This window comes from Myxocyprinus asiaticus, chromosome 5, assembly GCF_019703515.2.
Source record: "Myxocyprinus asiaticus isolate MX2 ecotype Aquarium Trade chromosome 5, UBuf_Myxa_2, whole genome shotgun sequence".
Lineage (NCBI taxonomy): Eukaryota > Metazoa > Chordata > Actinopteri > Cypriniformes > Catostomidae > Myxocyprinus > Myxocyprinus asiaticus.
In genome coordinates this window covers 8703032-8725529 of record NC_059348.1, presented here as the reverse complement: position 1 = coordinate 8725529, position 22498 = coordinate 8703032, and the positions used below count along the sequence as shown (strand labels likewise).

General features: G+C 39.4%; 2 protein-coding genes and 1 long non-coding RNA gene across 7 annotated transcripts in view; 1 reads left to right on the top strand and 2 right to left on the bottom strand.

Annotated features, from left to right (window-relative positions):
• Positions 1–22498, bottom strand: part of LOC127440861 (gastrula zinc finger protein XlCGF8.2DB-like) — a 142072-nt gene that overhangs the window by 17680 nt on the left and 101894 nt on the right. The window contains exon 1 of one of the 5 annotated variants that reach the window (XM_051697883.1): positions 13764–13853. The exons of 2 other annotated variants lie outside the window; for them this stretch is intronic. The gene's annotated coding sequence lies outside the window, so the exon portion shown is untranslated. Of the gene's footprint in view, positions 1–13164; positions 13300–13763; positions 13854–22498 lie in introns of those variants that run through there. 2 more of the 5 variants (XM_051697882.1, XM_051697884.1) reach the window with 2 other exon arrangements.
• Positions 7899–8480, top strand: LOC127440928 (uncharacterized). The gene is made up of 3 exons (XR_007897238.1): positions 7899–8046; positions 8131–8214; positions 8383–8480. It is a non-coding gene; the product is annotated as an uncharacterized LOC127440928 (long non-coding RNA).
• Positions 7974–22498, bottom strand: part of LOC127440795 (gastrula zinc finger protein XlCGF57.1-like) — a 139488-nt gene continuing 124963 nt past the window's right edge. The window contains exon 4 of the mRNA XM_051697704.1: positions 7974–9223. Within this exon, the coding sequence (XP_051553664.1) occupies positions 7974–9223 (1250 nt within the window). The remainder of the gene's footprint in view (positions 9224–22498) is intronic.

Here is a 22498-nt window from a genome sequence, read left to right as displayed (position 1 = left end):
CTATAGCAACGTTCAGTAAGTATGGCTACACCCCATTATCAGGAGAACGGAGGGGAAATAAATGCCAGTGCTGCCCGACCAATGGTGATAGTCTACATTGTCACAGTTGTTTTTGTCATCAGACAGCTGCGACTAAAAAAACTTTGAAAAAGAATAGGTATAATCGCTTGCTTTCTCTATTAAGTTGATATTGTATAAACTCTAAATCAAGCTGACATAGTACTAAATGTTAGGCATATTTGTTCACTGCGCTGCAGTACAAGCTGTTGATGAAATACTGAATAAGAATGATGAGCGGTCTGCTAGAAAGTTTCAGAGCAAGCTTCAGTCCCATTTGCAGTTAAGAGTATCCACCAGCACCATCAGGAGAAGCGTAAAGCAACTTGGGTGGACTTATGGCAAAGCACAGTAAGCAACTTCAAATGTCACTGTTCAATGCTGTATACGGATTAATTTTCCATTTCCAGTTTTTATAAACAGTGAACAATTTTGTCTTGTAGGACAGACCCTATGACTGTGAAAACAACAAGGCCCTGCGTCTTAGTCAAGTTCAGCAGTCAGTGGTTACCGAAGAGACCTTTGACAATGTAATCTTCTCAGATGAAACAACAGTGGCTTTGGAATGCTTTGATTTGATGGGCTACAAGAAAAACGGTTGGAGCATTGTGAAACTGAAAGTTAAGCTTCAAGTTTGGGTAGGGCTGTGTATTGGCAAGAATCTGATATTACGATATGTATCACGATACGGGTTGCGACTCAATATAATGCGATACTGTAAGCAAGGCGATATATTGCTTATATATATACAGGTGCATCTCAATAAATTAGAATGTCATGGAAAAGTTCATTTATTTCAGTAATTCAACTCAAATTGTGAAACTCATGTATTAAATAAATTCAATGCACACAGACTGAAGTAGTTTAAGTCTTTGGTTCTTTTAATTGTGATGATTTTGGCTCACATTTAACAAAAACCCACCAATTCACTATCTCAACAAATTAGAATACATCATAAGACCAATAAAAAAACATTTTTAGTGAATTGTTGGCCTTCTGGAAAGTATGTTCATTTACTGTATATGTACTCAATACTTGGTAGGGGCTCCTTTTGCTTTAATTACTGCCTCAATTCGGCGTGGCATGGAGGTGATCAGTTTGTGGCACTGCTGAGGTGGTATGGAAGCCCAGGTTTCTTTGACAGTGGCCTTCAGCTCATCTGCATTTTTTGGTCTCTTGTTTCTCATTTTCCTCTTGACAATACCCCATAGATTCTCTATGGGGTTCAGGTCTGGTGAGTTTGCTGGCCAGTCAAGCACACCAAGACCATGGTCATTTAACCAACTTTTGGTGCTTTTGGCAGTGTGGGCAGGTGCCAAATCCTGCTGGAAAATGAAATCAGCATCTTTAAAAGCTGGTCAGCAGAAAGCAGCATGAAGTGCTCCAAAATTTCTTGGTAAACGGGTGCAGTGACTTTGGTTTTCAAAAAACACAAATGGACCAACACCAGCAGATGACATTGCACCCCAAATCATCACAGACTGTGGAAACTTAACACTGGACTTCAAGCAACTTGAGCTATGAGCTTCTCCACCCTTCCTCCAGACTCTAGGACCTTGGTTTCCAAATGAAATACAAAACTTGCTCTCATCTGAAAAGAGGACTTTGGACCACTGGGCAACAGTCCAGTTCTTCTCCTTAGCCCAGGTAAGACACCTCTGACGTTGTCTGTGGTTCAGGAGTGGCTTAACAAGAGGAATACGACAACTGTAGCCAAATTCCTTGACACATCTGTGTGTGGTGGCTCTTGATGCCTTGACCCCAGCCTCAGTCCATTCCTTGTGAAGTTCACCCAAATTCTTGAATCGATTTTGCTTGACAATCATAAGGCTGCAGTTCTCTCGGTTGGTTGTGCATCTTTTTCTTCCACACTTTTTCCTTCCACTCAACTTTCTGTTTACATGCTTGGATACAGCACTCTGTGAACAGCCAGCTTCTTTGGCAATGAATGTTTGTGGCTTACCCTCCTTGTGAAGGGTGTCAGTGATTGTCTTCTGGACAACTGTCAGATCAGCAGTCTTCCCCATGATTGTGTAGCCTAGTGAACCAAACTGAGAGACCATTTTGAAGGCTCAGGAAACCTTTGCAGGTGTTTTGAGTTGATTAGCTGATTGGCATGTCAGCATATTCTAATTTGTTGAGATAGTGAATTGGTGGGTTTTTGTTAAATGTGAGCCAAAATCATCACAATTAAAAGAACCAAAGACTTTAACTACTTCAGTCTGTGTGCATTGAATTTATTTAATACACGAGTTTCACAATTTAAGTTGAATTACTGAAATAAATGAACTTTTCCACGACATTCTAATTTATTGAGATGCACCTGTATATATATAAAAAAAAAATTATCTAATTTTAGGAAAACTGTCATAGTATTAAGAACACACCACCATATGCATAAAACCAGAGTAAAAAAATAAATAAATTGCATTTATCAGTCCTCCGTTTATCACTCTTGTTTGTAGCACATACAAGTCCAGATTCCACTCATCCATTATGTGATGCGCTTTTATGGTTACGTACAATTCAGTGGCCCTCGATATCAAAGTGTCGCATGTCAAAGTGATTCCAGCACCCTCATTTTACCTCCTTGTACAACTCGGGCATAGCGATGTCAGTGATGTGTTGTCGGGAGGGTATTGTGTAACGAGGCCAATATGGTATTCACCATATTATGGAAGCCATCATTCTCTACAACACTGAGAGGGTTCATATCTTTGCAAATGAAATAAAGTATTGACCGAGTTATTTTGGTTGCACAGGTTGAGGTCGGTGGTAACTTTGGTGTGTGAACTTGTTCCAGAGTGAGTTAAGAGGGATCCACTCATTTAACTTCAGCCGTTTGCTGTTCTGTTAGCTGTACATCAGAATGGTGCCTTGCTAACTGTGCTCTCAGATTCGTTGTGTTCCCCGAGTATTTGATTTTGGCATGGCACATTTTGCAAACAGTATGGCTCTTGTCGATCTCCTTGGTGTCTCCTTGGTGTGGAATCCAAGATGAGTCCACACTTCAGATCAGTACACCGCAGGTTCATCTTCCATCGGTGGTAACGTTACTAGTTAGCTTGGTTTGCAAATGCTAATGCTAATGTTAGCGGTGCGCCCTTACGCTACTTCCTGTCACAGTTTACATTCAGAGATAACAACACTGCCATCTAGTGGTCAGGGGTTTAAACACAACACAAAATGAGCCGCTGCCATAAATCTTTGGACGTAAACTATTAATTAAAATTCAATACAATGTTTTTGAGAATCGATACAGTATTGCAAAACATACTATCATGATACTCAAGTGTATCAATATTTTCTTACACGCCTAATAGGGGGGCCATATCACATCAGGGACCAGGGCTGATAGTTGTCTTCAAAGGCCATTTCATCACCATATAGCACAGCTGAATCTTTCTTTCTATACAATATTAATGTTAATTTACAATTTCAACTCTTAAGTATGGACCAGGTATTTTATGAAGAGGGGATAAAAACTCTAATTTGGCCCCATACATATGACAATACTTAAAAGGTCCTCATCGCTTCTTCCAAGGTAAAAAAAAAAAAATAGTTCATGAACGGAAGCTACACAGCTGATAAAGAGTATTTCCTATGTGATCTTTTTATTGCTGATTTCTTTTAGCAGAACTGATGTATTTTCTAACGTTACCATGTACAGTATTCACAGACAATGACCCCAAACATACGACAGCCTGGAAATGTATTGCTGATGAGAGGATCAATTGGGTGAAAACTCCAGCTGAGTAGGTTTCTAATTTCATCTGCCTTTCTTGGGTAGCATATCTAATGAACTAATTTATAAAGTGTGCACAAGATAAATTTATATAACATATTCCATTTTTGCCTCCAGATCCCCAGATCTCAACCTGATTGAGCTGGTTTGGCACGCAATGAAGGAGTTTGTCAAATGCGAGGCCAAGCTAACGAATAAAGATGAGCTTCTTCAAGCCATTGTGACTTTCTGAGGCGATCGTCTGATGAAAACCTTTTGCAACTGATACATCGACCACCTTCAGAAGGTTTTTTCCTGCTGTGGTTGGTTAAGCATAATGATGGATCTTCTGGAATGTATCAAATTTATTTTACAGTGTGTTAGCTTTTCACAGATACCAAATGTTTTAGGGTCTGGCCAAAGCATCCTGTCTTGGATCTTTAAAAATGTCAGACACCCCGTTCAGCATTGTATGGAAAGATGAATAGATGTATTGTTTTGTATTTATTATAAATATTTGATTTGCAATTGTTTTTCCCCTTGTAAATAAAAATTGTTCAAAGTTCTCAAAGCAGGACACTATTTTCTTTTACAAAAGAGGCATTGATGTCTTCGATGTCCTCTGTAAGGGACAACGGGATTCAGTACATGTGTTTTCACTTAATAAAATGAGCTCAAAACTTAAAACCTGACTTTGTAATAATTATAATAATAATTTAATAATAATAAAAGAAACATTTTCTTTCATTTTCAAACTGGATCCTGGCATCCTCAACAGAAGAGTTTGAGTAAAATATAAATAAAATAACTTTTAATTCCCCAAACAATTATTGTAATATGTTTTTCATGCAGCAGATACTTTATTGACATTGCAAATATGAAATGAAAAAAATAAATAAATAAATAAATTCCTGATCATGTCTGCAGTCCCTCAAAGGTGAAGTGTGTAACATTTCTGAAGTCAAAATACACTCTACTTTCCCAGTTTGTTGCTCATTGAAACTATAAGTAAGCCATTAGTGGGTTTACCTCCCCCAAAAGTAGAAACATTGAGCCTCCCAGGCACTATCAAAACATTAACATTTATATTTTGAGCGGTCCACTCAGCTCCACCCATCCCTTTATTGTTCAACCTATAGAGTGAGTTAGGGGCGCAGCTACTTGAACTAGCTGTTCAGCTTGGAGAACATGAACCACCATGGCAGACTTGTACAGAGGAAAATAATTATAGCTTCGTCTACAGATGTTAAAGCCAAAATTCGAAGACTTAAAAGACACGGAGAACAGAGTAAAACAAGAATGAACACTGGTGTTGCTTTTACAAGGTGGAGGACACACACACACACACACTACCAATGATGAGATCACTCTAGCACAAGTTACTAATACACCACCACTGTCAACAACAGCCAAAATGGTCAGAAATGGTGCTGTCATTAAGCTTACTAGTTACCAGAACAATCCTACCTCATGAGCTCGATCCCGAACACCCAGCTGCCATTCAATCCGGCGATGTTATCGGATCACTGGATTCCGCTACCACGGTTTGTTTGAAACAGACTTCATTTTTGTAATTACGTTTGATGCCACTAGTCGCGCAGAAATTACAAAGACATAACAAATAAAGCACATAACCTACACTTTTGAACTGCATAGTTTTCTGGTTATTAGCATTGAACTCAAATGCATATATTGAGACATACAAACTTCCACCCTAATTAGTGCAATGGAAAATTGCGATTCTTACTAAAATAGTTTACAATATTTCTTTTGATAATTATATTCTTCCCCCATGAAGAATAATACTGTTCACTTTTTCTTTATTGCCAGGAGAATAAAACATATGATACAATTATATACAGTACATACATTGGCAGCCAAGAGATCATAATAATCATGATAATCTTTTAGCCTGTGGTCTGAATAAACATTGAACAAATGCATTTTTGTCAAAGTCTGAAACCACAGATGCACTTTCACAATCTTCCACATGGTCCAGCACCCTTTATCTACCCAAATACCCAAGGTATGTTTATGTACTATAAAATAAAGAATATTATACATCGGTGGAAAAAAGTTTGGAAAAATAAACAGATTTTGCTCTTATGGAAAGAATTGGTATTTTTATTCACCAAAGTGGCATTCAACTGATCACAATGTATAGTCAGGACATTAATAACGTGAAAATTTACCATTACAATTTGAAAAAAATGTTCAGAACTTCTTAAACTACTTCAAAGAGTTCACATCAAAAAATCCTCCATGTGCAGCAATGACAGCTTTGCAGATCCTTGGCATTCTAGCTGTCAGTTTGTCCAGATTCTCAGGTGACATTTCACCCCACACTTCCTGTAGCACTTGCCATAGATGTGGCTGTCTTGTTGGGCACTTCTCATGCACCTTACAGTGTAGCTGATCCCACAAAAGCTCAATGGGGTTAAGATCCATAACACTCTTTTCCAATTATCTGTTGTCCAATGTCTGTTTTTCTTGGCCCACTCTAACCTTTTCTTTTTGTTTTTCTGTTTCAAAACAGAAATTTTTTTGCAATTCTTCCAATAAGGCCTGAACTCCCGAGTCTTCTCTTTACTGCTGTACATAAAACTGGTGTTGAGCGGGTAGAATTCAATGAAGCTGTCAGCTGAGGACATGTGAGGCGTCTATTTCTCAAACTAGAGACTCTGATGTACTTATCTTTTTGTTTAGTTGTACATCTGGTCTTCCACATCTCTTTCTGTCCTTGTTAGAGCCAGTTGTCCTTTGTCTTTGAAGACTGTGGTGTACACCTTTGTATGAAATCTTCAGTTTTCTGGCAATTTCAAGCATTGTATAGCCTTCATTTCTCAAAACAATGATTGACTGACGAGTTTCTAGAGAAAGCTGTTTCTTTTTTGCCATTTTTGACCTAAAACTGACCTTAAGACATGCCAGTCTATTGCATACTGTGGCAACTCAAAAACAAACACAATGTTAAGCTTCACTGAACAAACCAAATAGCTTTCAACTGTGTTTGATATAATGGCAAGTGATTTTCTAGGACCAAATTAGCAATTTATCATGATTACTCAAGGATAAGGTGTTGGAGTGATGGCTGCTGGAAATGGGGCCTGTCTAGATTTGATCAAAAATGACTTTTTTCAAATAGTGATGGTGCTGGATTTTTTAACATCAGTAATGTCCTGACTACATGTTGTGATCAGTTGAATGCCACTTTGGAACAGCAAAATCTGTACATTATTCCAAACTTTTGGCCGCCAGTGTATAAATGAATGAATTCACATTTGATAATCCTGTTTAAAAATAGAAAATATTGGCTAGCCTATCAGCACATTAAAAGAAGACACATGTTTAAAGTCTGTTTTTGGAAGTTACAATTGTTTGAATATGCTGCCTAATGATGCTAGAGCATAACGTCTGTGTACATGTATAGAAATACTTACAAATGATAATTCTCTCTAGTGAAATGTGAATGAATAAATAGAAACAAATAATTCTCCGTTATGTAGGTGTCCTCATGAACGCTGAATGTTGCAGGAAAAGTCTTTATCGTGCATCTCCATTGCAGCATCCATCCAACAATTAATGTTGTGGTTGTGAATTTGTGTTTCTTCTTCTATTTTATGGCAAGCAAACGAGCTCACTGCCACAAACTGAATGGTTTTGACATTACTAGAAACAGCTTTGAGTCGCTCATCTCTGGCCTGTTGAAATTCAATGGTTTTAGCGCCTTGAACTGGAACTGACTAGTTGAGACTGAAGTGTTACATTAAATAAGAGTTGGGCCTGAAATTGACTCACTATACTTTTTTAAATGAGTCTGTAGATTACCTGATGTGCTGAAACTCTATCCACATGAAGTGCATTTGAATAGCTTCTCTCCAGTATGCACTCTCTCATGGATTTTCAGCTCTCCTGATGTAACAACACTCTTCTCATCAGGCTTCTCATTATGAGTTCTTAGGTGTAACTTTAGCTGTGATCCCAGCAGAAATTTCTTCCCACACTGATCACAGTTAAATGGCTTTAATCCAGAATGAAAGCGCAGATGAAGTTTGAGACTGCATGAATTTGTGAAACTCTTTCCACAATGAAGGCATGTGAAAGGCTTCTCTCAGGAGTGAAGTCGCAGGTGACTCTGAAGGCTTGATGTCACCGAGAAACTCTTTCCACACTGAGAGCAGGTGAAAGGCTTTTATCCAGTGTGAATTCTCATATGATGCTCAAGAGTTACTTTATGTGCAAAAATCTTTCCACATTGAAGGCAGGTGAAAGGCTTCTCTCCAGAGTGAATTCTCATGTGACGCTGAAGATCTCCTTTATGTGCAAAAATCTTTCCACATTGAATGCAGGTGAAAGGCTTCTCTCCAGAGTGAAGTCTTAAGTGAGTTTTAAGGTTTCCTTTTCGTGTGAAACTCTTTCCACAATGAGAGCAGGTGAAAGGCTTTTCTCCAGTGTGAATTCTCATGTGACGCAGAAGATCTCCTTTATGTGCAAAAATCTTTCCACATTGAAGGCAGGTGAAAGGCTTCTCTCCAGAGTGAAGTCTTAAGTGAGTTTTAAGATTTCCTTTTCGTGTGAAACTCTTTCCACATTGAGAGCAGGTGAAAGTCTTCTCTCCAGAGTGAATTCTCATGTGACGCTGAAGATCTCCTTTATGTGCAAAAATCTTTCCACATTGAAGGCAGGTGAAAGGCTTCTCTCCAGAGTGAAGTCTTATGTGAGTTTTAAGGTTTCCTTTTCGTGTGAAACTCTTTCCACATTGAGCGCAGGTGAAAGGCTTCTCTCCTGTGTGAATTCTCATGTGACGCTGAAGATCTCCTTTATGTGCAAAAATCTTTCCACATTGAAGGCAGATGAAAGGCTTCTCTCCAGAGTGAAGTCTTAAGTGAGTTTTAAGGTTTCCTTTTCGTGTGAAACTCTTTCCACAGTGAGAGCAGGTGAAAGGCTTCTCTCCTGTGTGAATTCTCATGTGACGCAGAAGATCTCCTTTATGTGCAAAAATCTTTCCACATTGAAGGCAGGTGAAGGGCTTCTCTCCAGAGTGAAGTCTTAAGTGAATTTTAAGGTTTCCTTTTCGTGTGAAACTCTTTCCACAGTGAGAGCAGGTGAAAGGCTTTTCTCCAGTATGAATTCTCATGTGACGGTTAAGATTTACTTTATGTGCAAAAATCTTTCCACACTGAAGGCAGGCGAAAGGCTTCTCTCCAGAGTGAATTCTTAAGTGAGTTTTAAGGTTTCCTTTTCGTGTGAAACTCTTTCCACAGTGAGAGCAAGGAAAATAATTTTTGGCTCTTGCTCTTCGAGTTCTTTTCTTTGAGAAATTATTTTCAGTCTTTAAACCACTAACATCCTCTTCACCAGTCATATTATCAAATTCGTGATCATGATGTTTCTCTTCCACATCATTCAGTTCTAGACTTTCCTCTTTCACTCGTATCAAGTCTAAAATGAACAAAGTAAATTGACAAATAAGGGAAAAAAATGCAAAAGCCAAGTATTTTGTGATATTTATATGCTGAAAGTTAATTTTCTCATGTAGATTCTGGTATTATTTGTTTAACTGTAATTTTACATTTTTAACTTCAGCTATCAGATCTAGTGATCTGTCTGAAGCTTTGATACCTGTTTTCAGACCTGTAGCTTGTTTGATTTGTACAGAGAAGTGGTCCTCAGACTGTGGTACGTGCCCTCAGGTGGTACGCAGCACGACCCAGGATACTAACATTAAAAATCATTTAAATATAGATTTTATTCAAAAGTTTTCCATGTTTTATTTCTAATGTACATCTATAAGAGTCATGCATAGCCCACTCTTTTCTTTTTCTTTACATCGGCAGTGCAGAATGTGAATAGGTAACGTGCTCTGTGCGCACACAATAGTATTCCCACACAAAAAACAGAACAGCAAAAACTGACGCGATCAAGGGAAGATATCATTCCGTTTAATTTACACATTCTCAGACTTCCTTAAAGTCTGTGACCTTAAATAGTGCTTTTGACACTGGGTTGTATTTGGCTGTATTTGTTTTTCTTTCACTGGAAGATTGTTTGGATGAGGGACAGAGATATGGAGCGCGTGTCTGACATCTGTACGCAAGGCAGTGCTATGTGACGAACACTGCCGCTATGTCACCTATGACCGAGTCCGCTTATGATGGTAAGGGCTGGTAAGGGCATGAATCAAAGTAAAAGAAACCCTAGATAACTAACTGCAGCTGCTGCTTTCATAGATCACATGCACATTATCACATATTTTTAAGGGTGATGCTAGCTGCAGTATTTTAGGGGGGCTGAGATGAAAAACAGGGTCTTGCAATGCCTAGGATCCAAATATCTAAATATATATAGTAGTTTATTTGAACTGGATTGCAAAACTTCTAAATGTTAATATTGTATGTGTGTATTTTAGAAACACACTCTTAATTGCTGATTTTGTAAACTAGAAGAAATATGGATATTAACCAAATATAGCATTGTGTACGTTGCTCACAATCCTCAAGACTATGCTCAAAAATGTTTAATTGCCGAATGCTGAAAAAATATTTGAGTGAACGTTGGTGGTGACTAGATGGTACTTGAATGTTCTGATTTGACCGAAGGTGGTACTTGTCCTTAAAAATTTGAGAAACACTGCCTTAGAGGACAGGGCAGGATTTAAAAAAAAAAAAACAAAAAAGAAAAACATTGTGTTGCCTTGCAATAAATGGTAAATTTATTGCGAGAGAACGCAAAACTACTTCAGAAAAAAAAAATCCCGACCTGTTCTCTAAGGGGCTCTGTAGATTTGGATTTAGATTAGGTTAGCTACTGTAATCATACTCAACTGTTCTCAACAGTGCTGGAGGAATAGCTTTAGTACGTGCCAACTTATGATTGTCAATTTGCCAACACCAAGGTAACTTCGTGCTTTTAGTTGTTTCTAGCTTGCCAAGTTCACAAATATTTGGTTGAAGTAAATAAAATACAAAAAAAGTGTATGATTAGTGTATCATGATTTTACGATGATGGTTTAATTAGTACTGTAGCCTAGTGTGATGAGGAGGAGGGTGTGGCCAGTCCATGATGGTTGGCGCTGAATCACCTAATCAGCGGGAGAGAGAGATAAAGGGGAGCTGGAGACATCAGTGAGAGAGAGAGAGAGACGCACAAGCTGTGTGTTTGTGTGCGTCTTCTGTTTGTTTTGCTGTAAAGCACTTTGTATTTGTTTAAGTTCAGTTGTACCATTAAAAGTTTATGTTGAAGTCCACCCAGTTCCCGCCGCCTCCTTGCCCATCCTGAGAACTCTGTTACACCTACGTTTATTACACATAAACGCCTTTTTCGTCAGGGAAGCAGATTACCAATTCATTTAAACTCAAAATGTATCAATATATTCTCACATACTATTTTCATTTAATACATATATTATAATTTGTCAACAAATACCCTTTTTAGCTAGTCTGGGAACTTTTACCTTTCTGCATGTTCATGTCCGGTGGCAAACACAAGCCATCAGCACATGAAGGTAAACCTGTCACCTTTTTGTCTTTACTTTCCTTTTTGCGACATGGTCCGTGTCTTTCCTGTGTATTAGCTGAGTAAAACCAAGGAAAAAAGCAGTCCTAAAAACTGGAACACGCGATCATCCTTAATAGCGCACTCGCTCCAATGTTTACCTCTCACATCATCGCCATAGATGGATCTGATACATACATTCTACTGATTTCACGGCGCCACAGTGGAAAAAGAAAGCATAACCGCGTCAACAGGCCGGATCGGCACAGAATGGCATGGTTTTGCGACAAGAACATTTCGGCCCGATGGTGGACAAGCGGCTTATATTGCACTTTCTTTTGGTTAGGTTTGCTTTCACAAGGCATAATTTGAAAACAGACCAAAACTGTGTTAATAAAAGTCACATGTGAGCAAGCACCTCATTGGTCAGAATGTTTGTGTGCTGTTCCGGGATTGAGCTCATCCATCGATATACCAGTTAAAATGATATACCTGTTAACAAATGTCAACATACAAATTTGAGTATTTTTTGTAGTGGTCGACCAATATATCGTAGAGGCCGCTAAATCGGACAATATTCTGATTTTTTTAATTATCGCATCAGCCGATACATTTTCCAGTTTGGCCGATTTGTTTCTTGAGGGCTCCGAGAAACTCTTGCTTGCATGTGAAGCGACTGAGACATGTAAACGACCAGTCACGATTTGTTTTGTTGTTACTTGCTTTCGTCTTACTACAATAATAGTATGCAACACAGTGTCATTTAAATGGTCCGCATATCAGAGACGAGTTTTAGCTCATAATATTAAAGTGCTCATCTGTTTCATTCTCCTCTCTCCTCAGTAGTTCCCTGTAACTTTTAACTGTTTTTTCTAATGATAAAAGGCAAATATCAATAAAACTTGAAAGTCGGTGAAAGTCCTCGTGGTCGCGTAGTGATTCGCCTCAATCCAGGTGGCGGAGGATGAATCCCAGTTGCCTCCGCGTCTGAGACATCAACCCACGCATCTTATCACGTGGCTTGTTGAGTGCGTTGCCACGGAGACATAGCGCGTGTGGAGGCTTCACGCCATCCACCGCGGCATCCACACTCAACTCACCACGCGCCCCACCGAGAACGAACCACATTATAGCGACCACGAGGAGGTTACCCCATGTGACTCTACCCTCCCTAGCAACCGGGCCAATTTGGTTGCTTAGGAGACCTGGCTGGATTCACTCAGCATGCCTGGGATTCGAACTAGCGATCTCCAGGGGTGGTAGCCAGCGTCTTTTACCACTGAGCTACCCAGACCCCTTGTAAGTAAATGTCTTATTCACTCTGCAATGTATGTACAATTGGTTTGATTCTGTATTTATTTAGAAAATGCGATTGTTATTGCGCACATGCCATCCATGGTTGCTGGACTACTGTGTGTACTGTTATTACCTTCTTCCTAATATATGAACAATTTCTTCATGTGCAAATAAATTACTAAAATTTGATGACTAAAAAGAAATCAGAAGAAACTGCTATCTACCATTTAAAATACAATATTATTATTTTAGAATCTTTTTAACAAAGTTAAAGTTTTGTATGAAATTTAGTAAATATAGTGCTTAATAAGAGTTTATTAAATTCTTTTTAGCAATTTTTTTTTTCTGTTATTTACTAAATTAAATTATGGGATATATCAGCATTGTATCGGCCTATCAGCCACCCTGCTCTCTGGATATCGGCATCGGCTGGACCACCTCGTCCAGTTGGTCTCGGATGATTGTTTTGGTGCGGATCTGAGTGTGAGTGTTCATATGTGCCTAAATTAACTGAACTAAGGGAGAAAACGCTCCAGATTAGATATTAAATGTCTCTCAACAGTCTTTATGAAGAATCAAGAATGAACACCAACCTCTTTGTTCTTCAGTATCTTCATGTTTAATTCTGCATGATTCTGTAATACTGATGTCTTCACTCTCCTCTTTAAACTCTTCTTTAACACACTGCATATTTGCAATAGTATGCCAGTAGAGTTCAATTGTTACACATGGAGTTGTTCACCTTTATATACCACCTTCTTTTCTTTCTTCAATTGTAGGATGATCTGCAAAAAAAAAAAAATCTTATCTTATGCCGTTTATCTTAATTTATCCAATATATTCAACAATTATATGGATAAAAAGGGTATTCAATGTTTATTATTAAAAATAATTTAACAAATCAGCAAATGTAGTTCTTTAGACATTTAGTGATGATAAATCGCAACAAAAACATGAATTCAGACTTTAAACAAACACAACACAAATTTGACATTGTGACGAGGAGGAGGGTAGCCGGGCCATGTATACAAGTCAATTTAACAGACATCAAAAGCTGTTTCAAACAATCCTGCATCAAAACAAACATTTCCATTATACAGCACAGTTACTCACAAGATCTGGAGAAACAGAGATTAAACAATACAGAAAAACGTAACCATACGAGTATTAACATATTTAAATATCAACTTACATAAGTGTTGAACAAAATAACTTTCCTCAATCAGGAATTTAGATGGATTGACAAAATCAGCATGAACACACAACAATACTTCCTTGTGCATCTTCTTCTATCTCACATTTCTATATAACTGTGTGAAATACTCACTGGTTATCGCCCTCTAGAGACAAGGATGAATATTGCACCCATGAGAAACATCTGTAAAGTCCCCTTGAAGTGCCTTGAAAAGCACAGCTTTCTTAACGCTGTTGATTTATTTCCTACTGAAACATGAATTTGGGGTGGGACTTGTTGAACAGCTCGTGCCATACACACACACACACACACACACACACACACACACACACACACACACACACACTCCTCTGTCCACCGTACTGCTGCTGTTAGAGAGTGAAACTACAGAAACGGAGCAATTTCAACCTAGTCCGGCCACTTTTCCACTGACTTGAGATCCAAAAAATTATAAAACTGACCCTGTTACTATGTAGTATAACCAGCCCACAAACAAAAACAGTGCATCGCGGACATCACTAATGATGAGACAGGGGCTGTAGTGCGAGTCATGAAGTTGAATCAGTAACAAGCGAATTAAACATTACAATATATCAATGTTTTGAATCACACTACACTAAATAGACAGAGCAAATAAAACTTACTCATGATGTACATCCCAAGAACCCTCTGAAAAACAGCTGCATTAAATATAAACGCCAGACACTTTCATCGCGTCTTTCTCCCGCGAGCGGATTCCAATCAGAAGTGAAAGTCCCTATGCACTGTTCCTTTCAACGACAATTACCCTCCACTCTGAGGGCTTCAGGGGGCTGAAAGGTGATAACGGTCAGTCACAACTCACTTCTACAGTGATTATTATTGAACGTTCTGTTTGGAAAGACCCCACAACATGGATTGTGCTCTCTCTGAAGTACCCTGCGAAAGAATCATCAGTGCAGGTGAGAACACAGCCATGTGTGGTGAGCAGATTAGAGGGAAGGTGCCGTCTTTTTCTAGGAAGCATTTGATTGGACAAAGTTTCTCTAGTGCACTTTGACGTCATGACTGTGCCTCTGTCTTTCAAGCCGGAAGAACTGCAATCTGTGTAGTAAAAAGTGCAGTTTTGCGTAGTACAATGATGCTGTACAGCATAATGACAAATTGTACTGCACTTACAATGCCTTTTAACTGCAGTACTGATGTAGTGCACTGCAAAATAATAGCAGTTCAGAGTAGTACAATTTAAAATCAATGCAGTAGAGCTGTAGTTTGTGTGGTTCCCTTTCAATTCAGTCATAAATGCTGCATCATAGACAATATCCATGATATTATATCTAAGCGACAATTAGACTTTTTGTTCTTAAAGGAATAGTTCACCCAAAAATGAAAATTCTCTCATTATTCACTTACCCTGATACCATCCCAGATATGTATGACTGTCTTTCTTCGGCAGAACACAAATAAATATTTTTAGAAGATAGAGCTCTGTCAGGTCCTTATAATGCAAGTAAAAGGGTGCCAGCACTTTGGCGGTCCAAAAGTCACATTTAGGCAGCATAAAAGTAATCCATATGACTCCAGTCAGTCAATGAATGTCTTAAGCGAATCGATAGGTTTATGTACGAAACAAGTAAATAATTAAAACTTTTTTAAGCATTAACCTCTAATCTTCTATTTGTATCAGCATTTGTTGAAATGCTGGGTCCTATAGAAAGATGTATTAAAGTGCCATCTATATGATATCCTTTTCTCTTCATGTGGCAACATCTCTAAACACACCAAAGCATGATCTGAAACTAAAATGTTCCCTGCAGCATACAGTTGTCCTTGGATACTCCTGGTGAACATGTTTCTTCACTAGAGCAACAGATCAGGGCTAGCGAGGACAATCTACAAGATCTTTTGATACAGACCAGAGAACTAACTAAAGATAATGCCTACCTGATGGACAAGATTCAGGACCTGGAGAGCTGAAGCAGAACTTCTAATCTTCGCTTTGTTAAGATTCCTGAATCCACCGAGGGCCGCAATATTCTTGGTTTCATGTCCCAGTTGATCCCGCAGCTCCTTGGGCGAGAGAACTTTCCTACTTCTCCCGTTATCGAGAGGGCTTACCGCACTCCTTTGTTTCTACACAACGATAGAGACGATAGAGCTGGTCCAAGGCCTATCCTGATTAAACTTCTCAACTTTCAGGACAAGGTTAGAATCTGCCGTCTTGCAAGAGAGCTGGTGTTTAAAGGTACTCGCATCTACATATATTCTGATTTCAGTGCGGATCTCGTGAAGAGGTGCTGTTGTTTTGATATAGTTAAACGGAGACTCCATGAACTTAATCTAAAATACTCTCTCTGGTATCCATGTACACGGAGTGTCATTGTCGATGGCAAGCCCCAATGTTTCCCATGGATTCTCCATCATAAGAACAGTTAACTTGTTTAGTTGAAGTATACAAGCCAGGACACTGTAGTATCTCCGGCTTTTCACATCCAGTTGCCTAAACATAATCTTTCATAAAAAAAATTTTTTTTGGCAGGTTTATTTCTGCTGGCATGTCTTTTAGTTATTTACCGCAAATTGATTTGCTTGTCTGAATCCAATTATATTAAAAATGTACTGTTGTATTGCCAGCTGTCTCAGTTGTTGTTGCAAAATTGTCGCTGGTTTTATTTTGTTGAGCTACTGTCACTGTTCCTATTTCTGATGCAGACCGACCTTTGTGTGGACTATTAATGGTTTCTGCTTATATTGACTTAATTTGGCCTTCTCACAGAGATGCCTTGGCTTAGGATGACCGGGGCTGCTGGGCCAGATTTTATGTTCTTGTTTATTTGTTTTGTGTGTTTGTTTGTTACATTACTACAACCCCTTACAACCCTCTTAGTTTTTTTGGATTTGCATAGCTTTTAATTTATCCCTTAATAGTGTAGCTATCCCTATGATTTCTTACTTTCAAACTGGATAATATTAAAGGTTTAAAAATTATTAATTTGTATATTAGAAGTCTGTTGCCATAAATGTATTTATGGGTAGTCCAACATAATCCTAATATAACTACACTGTCTGAAATGTGGCTTAGTAGCAAAATCTCGGATAATGAAATCAAAATTGTAAATGTACTTTATAGAGCTGATAGAAACTCCAAGGGTGGAGGTGTGGCTACATACGTTTCCTCTAACTTGATATCCGAGTTAATTATACCTACAGTTGAACCTATACATTTTAAATGCCTTTTTGTTAAAATAATTGTTCATCAGAATAAATATGTGACTATTGGAAACAAACAGTATATATACCTACCTCTGTCCCTGCTGAATCTTCCAACTGTTTGATTTCTACTATTGATTCTATCTTATGTAAAAAATGAAATGATTATTTTAGGTAATTTCAACAAAAATGGGTTAGATAAGTCTTGTCTTAAAGATAAAAATAATTTTGAAAATCTAATCACAACTAATTAAAGAACCCACTTGAATCACCCCAACATGTCAGTCTTTACTTGATTGGATACTAGCCACTCACCCTGACAGATTTATTAAAGCTGGTATTCTGTCAGATTGCTTCAGTGACCACACTGTGTATGGAAGATTAAAATTCTGAAATTATCCCCAAAATTACAGAAAATTAGACTACATAAGAAAATGAATGTTGACCTATTTATTAATGATCTAATCTCTATTAATTGGGATAGGTACCAAATAACACCCAATGTTCAGGATACCTGGGATTTTTTACATTCTGAGTTCCCTCAAGTAGTAGATAGACATGCTCCCTGGAAAATCTCAAAGGTCAAGGGAAAACACCTACCTTAGATGAGTGTAGAACTTATATGTCTCTTTAGGCAGAGGTAGAAAGCCTGGGCAAAATTTCGTCAGACAAGGGAAAATGATGATTGGGAAACATACAGGGGACTAAGAAATATATCCGAGACCATGACCCGTAATGCTAAATCTAATTATTATAAAGAATATCTCTCTAATAATTGCAAAAATCCTAATCAATTCTGAAATAGTATAAAAGTCATAATAAACACTTCAGAAAAATGTTCTATTAATCAGATAAGAGATGGCAATCTAATAATCCATGACTCTTTATCTATCAAATCAAATCAAAATCAAATCACTTTTATTGTCACACAACCATATACACAAGTGCAATAGTGTGTGAAATTCTTGGGTGCAGTTCCGAGCAACATAGTAGTTGTGACAGTGATGAGACATATACCAATTTACAATAAACATCAGATTTACACAACACAATTTAAAATCTAATATACACATAATATACAAATAATAACATACAATGTAGAGTATACAATACACACAATATAGAATACACATTATACAATAAAAATAGTATATATAGTATATATAAAATATACAGTAGGTTGTATTGTACTGTATTGACATTCAGGCTGTCGGTTGATAGTAAGTTGCCAATGTGTTGTTAAGAGATAATATAATATAATAATAATATAATTTATGACAGTCTGGTGTGAGATATAAGAGTAATAAGAGTAATAAAGTGCAGTGCTGATGTATTTTGATCGTGAGAGATCAAGAGTTCAAAAGTCTGATTGCTTGGGTGAAGAAGCTGTCATGAAGTCTGCTGGTGCGGGTCCTGATGCTGCGATACCACCTGCCTGATGGTAGCAGTGAGAACAGCCCATGGCTCGGATGGCTGGAGTCTCTGATGATCCTCCAAGCTTTTTTCACAAACCGCCTTGTATATATTTCCTGGAGGGAGGGAAGCTCACCTCCGATGATGTGTCTGGCAGTTCGCACCACCCTTTGCAGGGCTTTGCGGTTGTGGGCGGTGCTATTGCCGTACCAGGCGGAGATGCAGCCAGTCAGGATGCTCTCTACAGTGCTGGTGTAGAACCGTGTGAGGATGTGGTGGTTCATTCCAAACTTCCTCAGCCGTCTCAAGAAGAAGAGGCGCTGATGAGCCTTCTTCTCAACGGCCTCAGTGTGGACCGACCATGTGAATTCCTCAGTGATGTGGACACCCAGGAACTTGAAGCTGCTGACTCTCTCCACTGGTGCTCCATTGATGGTGATGGGGCTGTGTTCTCTTTCTCTTCTCCTGAAGTCCACCACAAGCTCCTTTGTCTTACTGACGTTGAGGGAGAGGTTGTGCTCCTGACACCAGTGTGTCAGAGTGTGCACCTCCTCTCTGTAGGCTGTTTCATCATTGTCAGTGATCAGACCTACCACCGTCGTATCATCAGCAAACTTAATGATGGCATTGGAGCTGTGTGTTGCCACACAGTTATGTGTATACAGGGAATACAGGAGTGGGCTGAGAACACAGCCCTGCGGGTCTCCAGTTTTGAGGGTCAGTGATGAGGAAATGTTGCTGCCCATTCTAACCACCTGGCGTCTGCTTGACAGGAAGTCCAGGATCCAGCTGCACAGTGAGCTGTTTAAGCCCAGAGCCCGGAGTTTCTCATTAAGCTTGGAGGGCACTATGGTGTTGAATGCTGAGCTGTAGTCTACAACAACATTCTTACATAAGTGTTCTTTTTTTCCAGGTGGGAGAGAGCAGTGTGTATTGTAGATGCAATGGCATCATCAGTGGAGCGGTTGTTGTGTAACCAAACTGCAATGGGTGCAGTGATGGAGGCAGCACAGAGCAGATGTAATCTCTGATTAGTCTCTCAAAGCATTTGCTGATAATGGGGGTCAGAGCAACAGGACGGCAGTCATTTAAGCAAGTGATTTTGGATTGCTTTGGTACAGGCACAATGGTGGACGTTTTAAAGCATGTAGGGACTACAGACAAAGAGAGGGAAAGGTTGAAAATGTCCATAAAAACACCAGCCAGTTGGTTCGCACACGCTCTGATGACGCGGCCCGGAATGCCATCTGGACCCGCGGCTTTGCGGATATTCCGCTACACAGACAGAGAGTGAACTAACCTCTGTAGCTTCGGCCACGAGAGCTCTCTCCGTGAGGGCGGTGTTATTTCCATCAAAATGAGCATAAAAAGTATTTAGCTCATCCGGGAGAGAGGCAGCAGTGTTCATGGCGGAGTTTTTATTCCCTTTAAAGTCCATGATGATGTTAATTCCCTGCCACATGCTTCTAGAGTTGGTGGTGTTAAACTGTCCTTCAATCTTGTTCCAGTATTTACATTTTGCTGTTCTCATAACTGGCTTGTTTATGCTCCTCCGCATTCCCGGAATTAAAAGCGGAGGTCCGCGCATCAAGTGCAGAGCGAACATCGCTATTAATCCAAGGTTTCTGGTTCGGGTAGATCCGTATTGTTTTGGTCGGAACAACGTCCTCTATGCACTTTCTGATGAAACACGTTACGCTATCAGCGTAAAGCTCGATGTCGTCATCAGAGGTGGACCGGAACCTCTCCCAGTCCACATGATCAAAACAGTCTTGTAACATATAGTCTGATTGGTCCAACCAGCACTGGATCGTTCTGAGGGTGGGTGCTTCCTGTTTCAATTTCTGCCTGTAAGCGGGCAGAAGCAGAATGGAAGAGTGGTCCAATTTGCCAAATGGTGGGCGGGGGAGGGATTTGTAGCCATCCCGGAAGGGAGAGTAGCAATGGTCCAAAATCCGGTCCCCTCGTGTGTTAAAACTAATGTGTTGGTGGTATTTTGGTGCTACTGATTTGAGATTGGCTTTGTTAAAGTTCCCGGTCATAATGAATGCGGCCTCAGGGTGCGCGGTTTCCTGCTTGACTATAATCCTATACATTTCCTTGAGTGCCCGGTCTGTGTCGGCTTGTGGTGGGATGTACACAGCAGTGATAATGACCGCTGTGAATTGATTTATTTTTCTCTGTATGTGGCAACATCTCTAAACTCACCAGGGTGTGATCTGAGACCAAGATATTTCCAATTGAGCAGTCAACAACAGATGGAATGAGGGATTTAGATATTAAAAAAAAATCTATTCTAGAATAAATCTTATGAACTGATGAAAAAAATGTATAATCCCTACCAGATGGGTTCAAAAGTCACCAGATATCTGCAAGACCAAGATTTTTACACATCCTGTGAAGTGTCACTGTTGCTCTAGGGGGCTTACACACTTTTGCTTCACTATGATAAAGGACTGAGTCCATCAAAAGATTAAAATCTCCTCCCAATATTATATCATGAGGGGTGCCAGTGGTTTGCAACATCCCTTCAAGATCTGTAAAAAAAGCCCAGATCATCAGCATTAGGTGTGTAAATATTAGCCAAAATCAACATTTGCCCCTGAATGTCTGCTAAAACAATAATGACTCTTCCTATTTTATCTTTAATCTGTTTGAGAAGTTTTAATTGTAGATGTTTATATATCAATATAATGACCCCCTGCTCTTACTTGAACCAGCACTAAAGAAAACATGTCCACCCCATATCTTCCCAAATTTTTCAGCTTCCTGCGGGGAAAGATGCGTTTCTTGAAGAAACACTATATCACATTTCTTACGCTTAAGAAAAGAAATAACCTTCCTTATTTTATGGGGTGCCCCAACCCATTCACATTCCATGTGGAGAGAGATAACCCATTCACATTAACATTTGACATATTGATATAATAAAAAAAATAAATTGTATGTCAAAAGCAAGATTATACAGACCACATTTCCCATTAATGCAACAATCAAACCCTGAACTTCCCCCCCAAACAAAACAAACAGAGAAAAGAAAAACGTGCGCATTAACCCCGCGCACGACAGCGGCAACCAGCGTCAATCCCTCTGAACTCAAAAGGTCCACGTACGCATGCGAGAGCCCCCGCGACAACTCTGCCGTCGGATTACTCAAGTCCGGTGCTTCTGCACAGGTTTTGTGAGGCAAAATTAAATAACAGAAAATACTTTTGTAAAACAGACCCCAGCCAACAGGCAGAATAAACACAAAGAACATGTAGATTCATTCACAGAACTGTCTTGAAGGTGTGTTCCTCCACAAAACAAACTCCAGCTGATATAAAGCCGTTCAGTTTCCTCGGACAGATAATTGTTCAGTGAGCCGGCTGTTATGAGTGCAGCAGATGACGTAATCATTCCAATGTCCCTTAAAAATACTCCACAAAACAAACTCCAGCCAACAGGAGGCGTAAGCACAAAGAACGATCAGATTCATCCACAGCTGACCCGAAGGAGTATTATTCAACAAAACAAACTCCAGCCGCTAGGCGGAGCCAGCGCATAAAGAAACAAAACAGGCATCCCGGTTCCTCGAATGATCAAGTGTGTATTGAGCGAGTCAAATTCACTCGGAGGCCGCATAAGAAAAAAATTCACTGAGGTGGTTACAAGAGTGGGGGACATCGAAAAACGGATCGATTATCTGGAATCATGGGAGAGGGAATTAGCTGCTAATCCGCTAGTGACCAGGGTGGATTTGAAGCACGTCTGGGAGAAGTTGGAGGATATGGAGAATCGTAGTTGGCAGAATAACATCCGTATTGTTGGAATTCCTGAGAGAGCAGAGGGTCAGAATATGGTGAAATTCCTGGACAGGTTCCTTCCGAGTCTACTCGACAAAACAGGCCATAAGCTGGAAATCGAGCGAGATCACAGGGTTACGGCTCGGCGATCCACGGAAGCAGTCAGGCCCCGATCAATTCTAGCCAAATTTCTGAGATCATCCGATAAAGATTTTGTGTTACACGAGGCAAGGAGTAAAGGAAGGCTTTCTTGGAAAAACCACAGCATCTTCTTGTTCCCAGACTTTGTGAATTCGACAAGAGAGAAACGTGATCGATTCAAGGAATGCAAGAAACTCTTACATC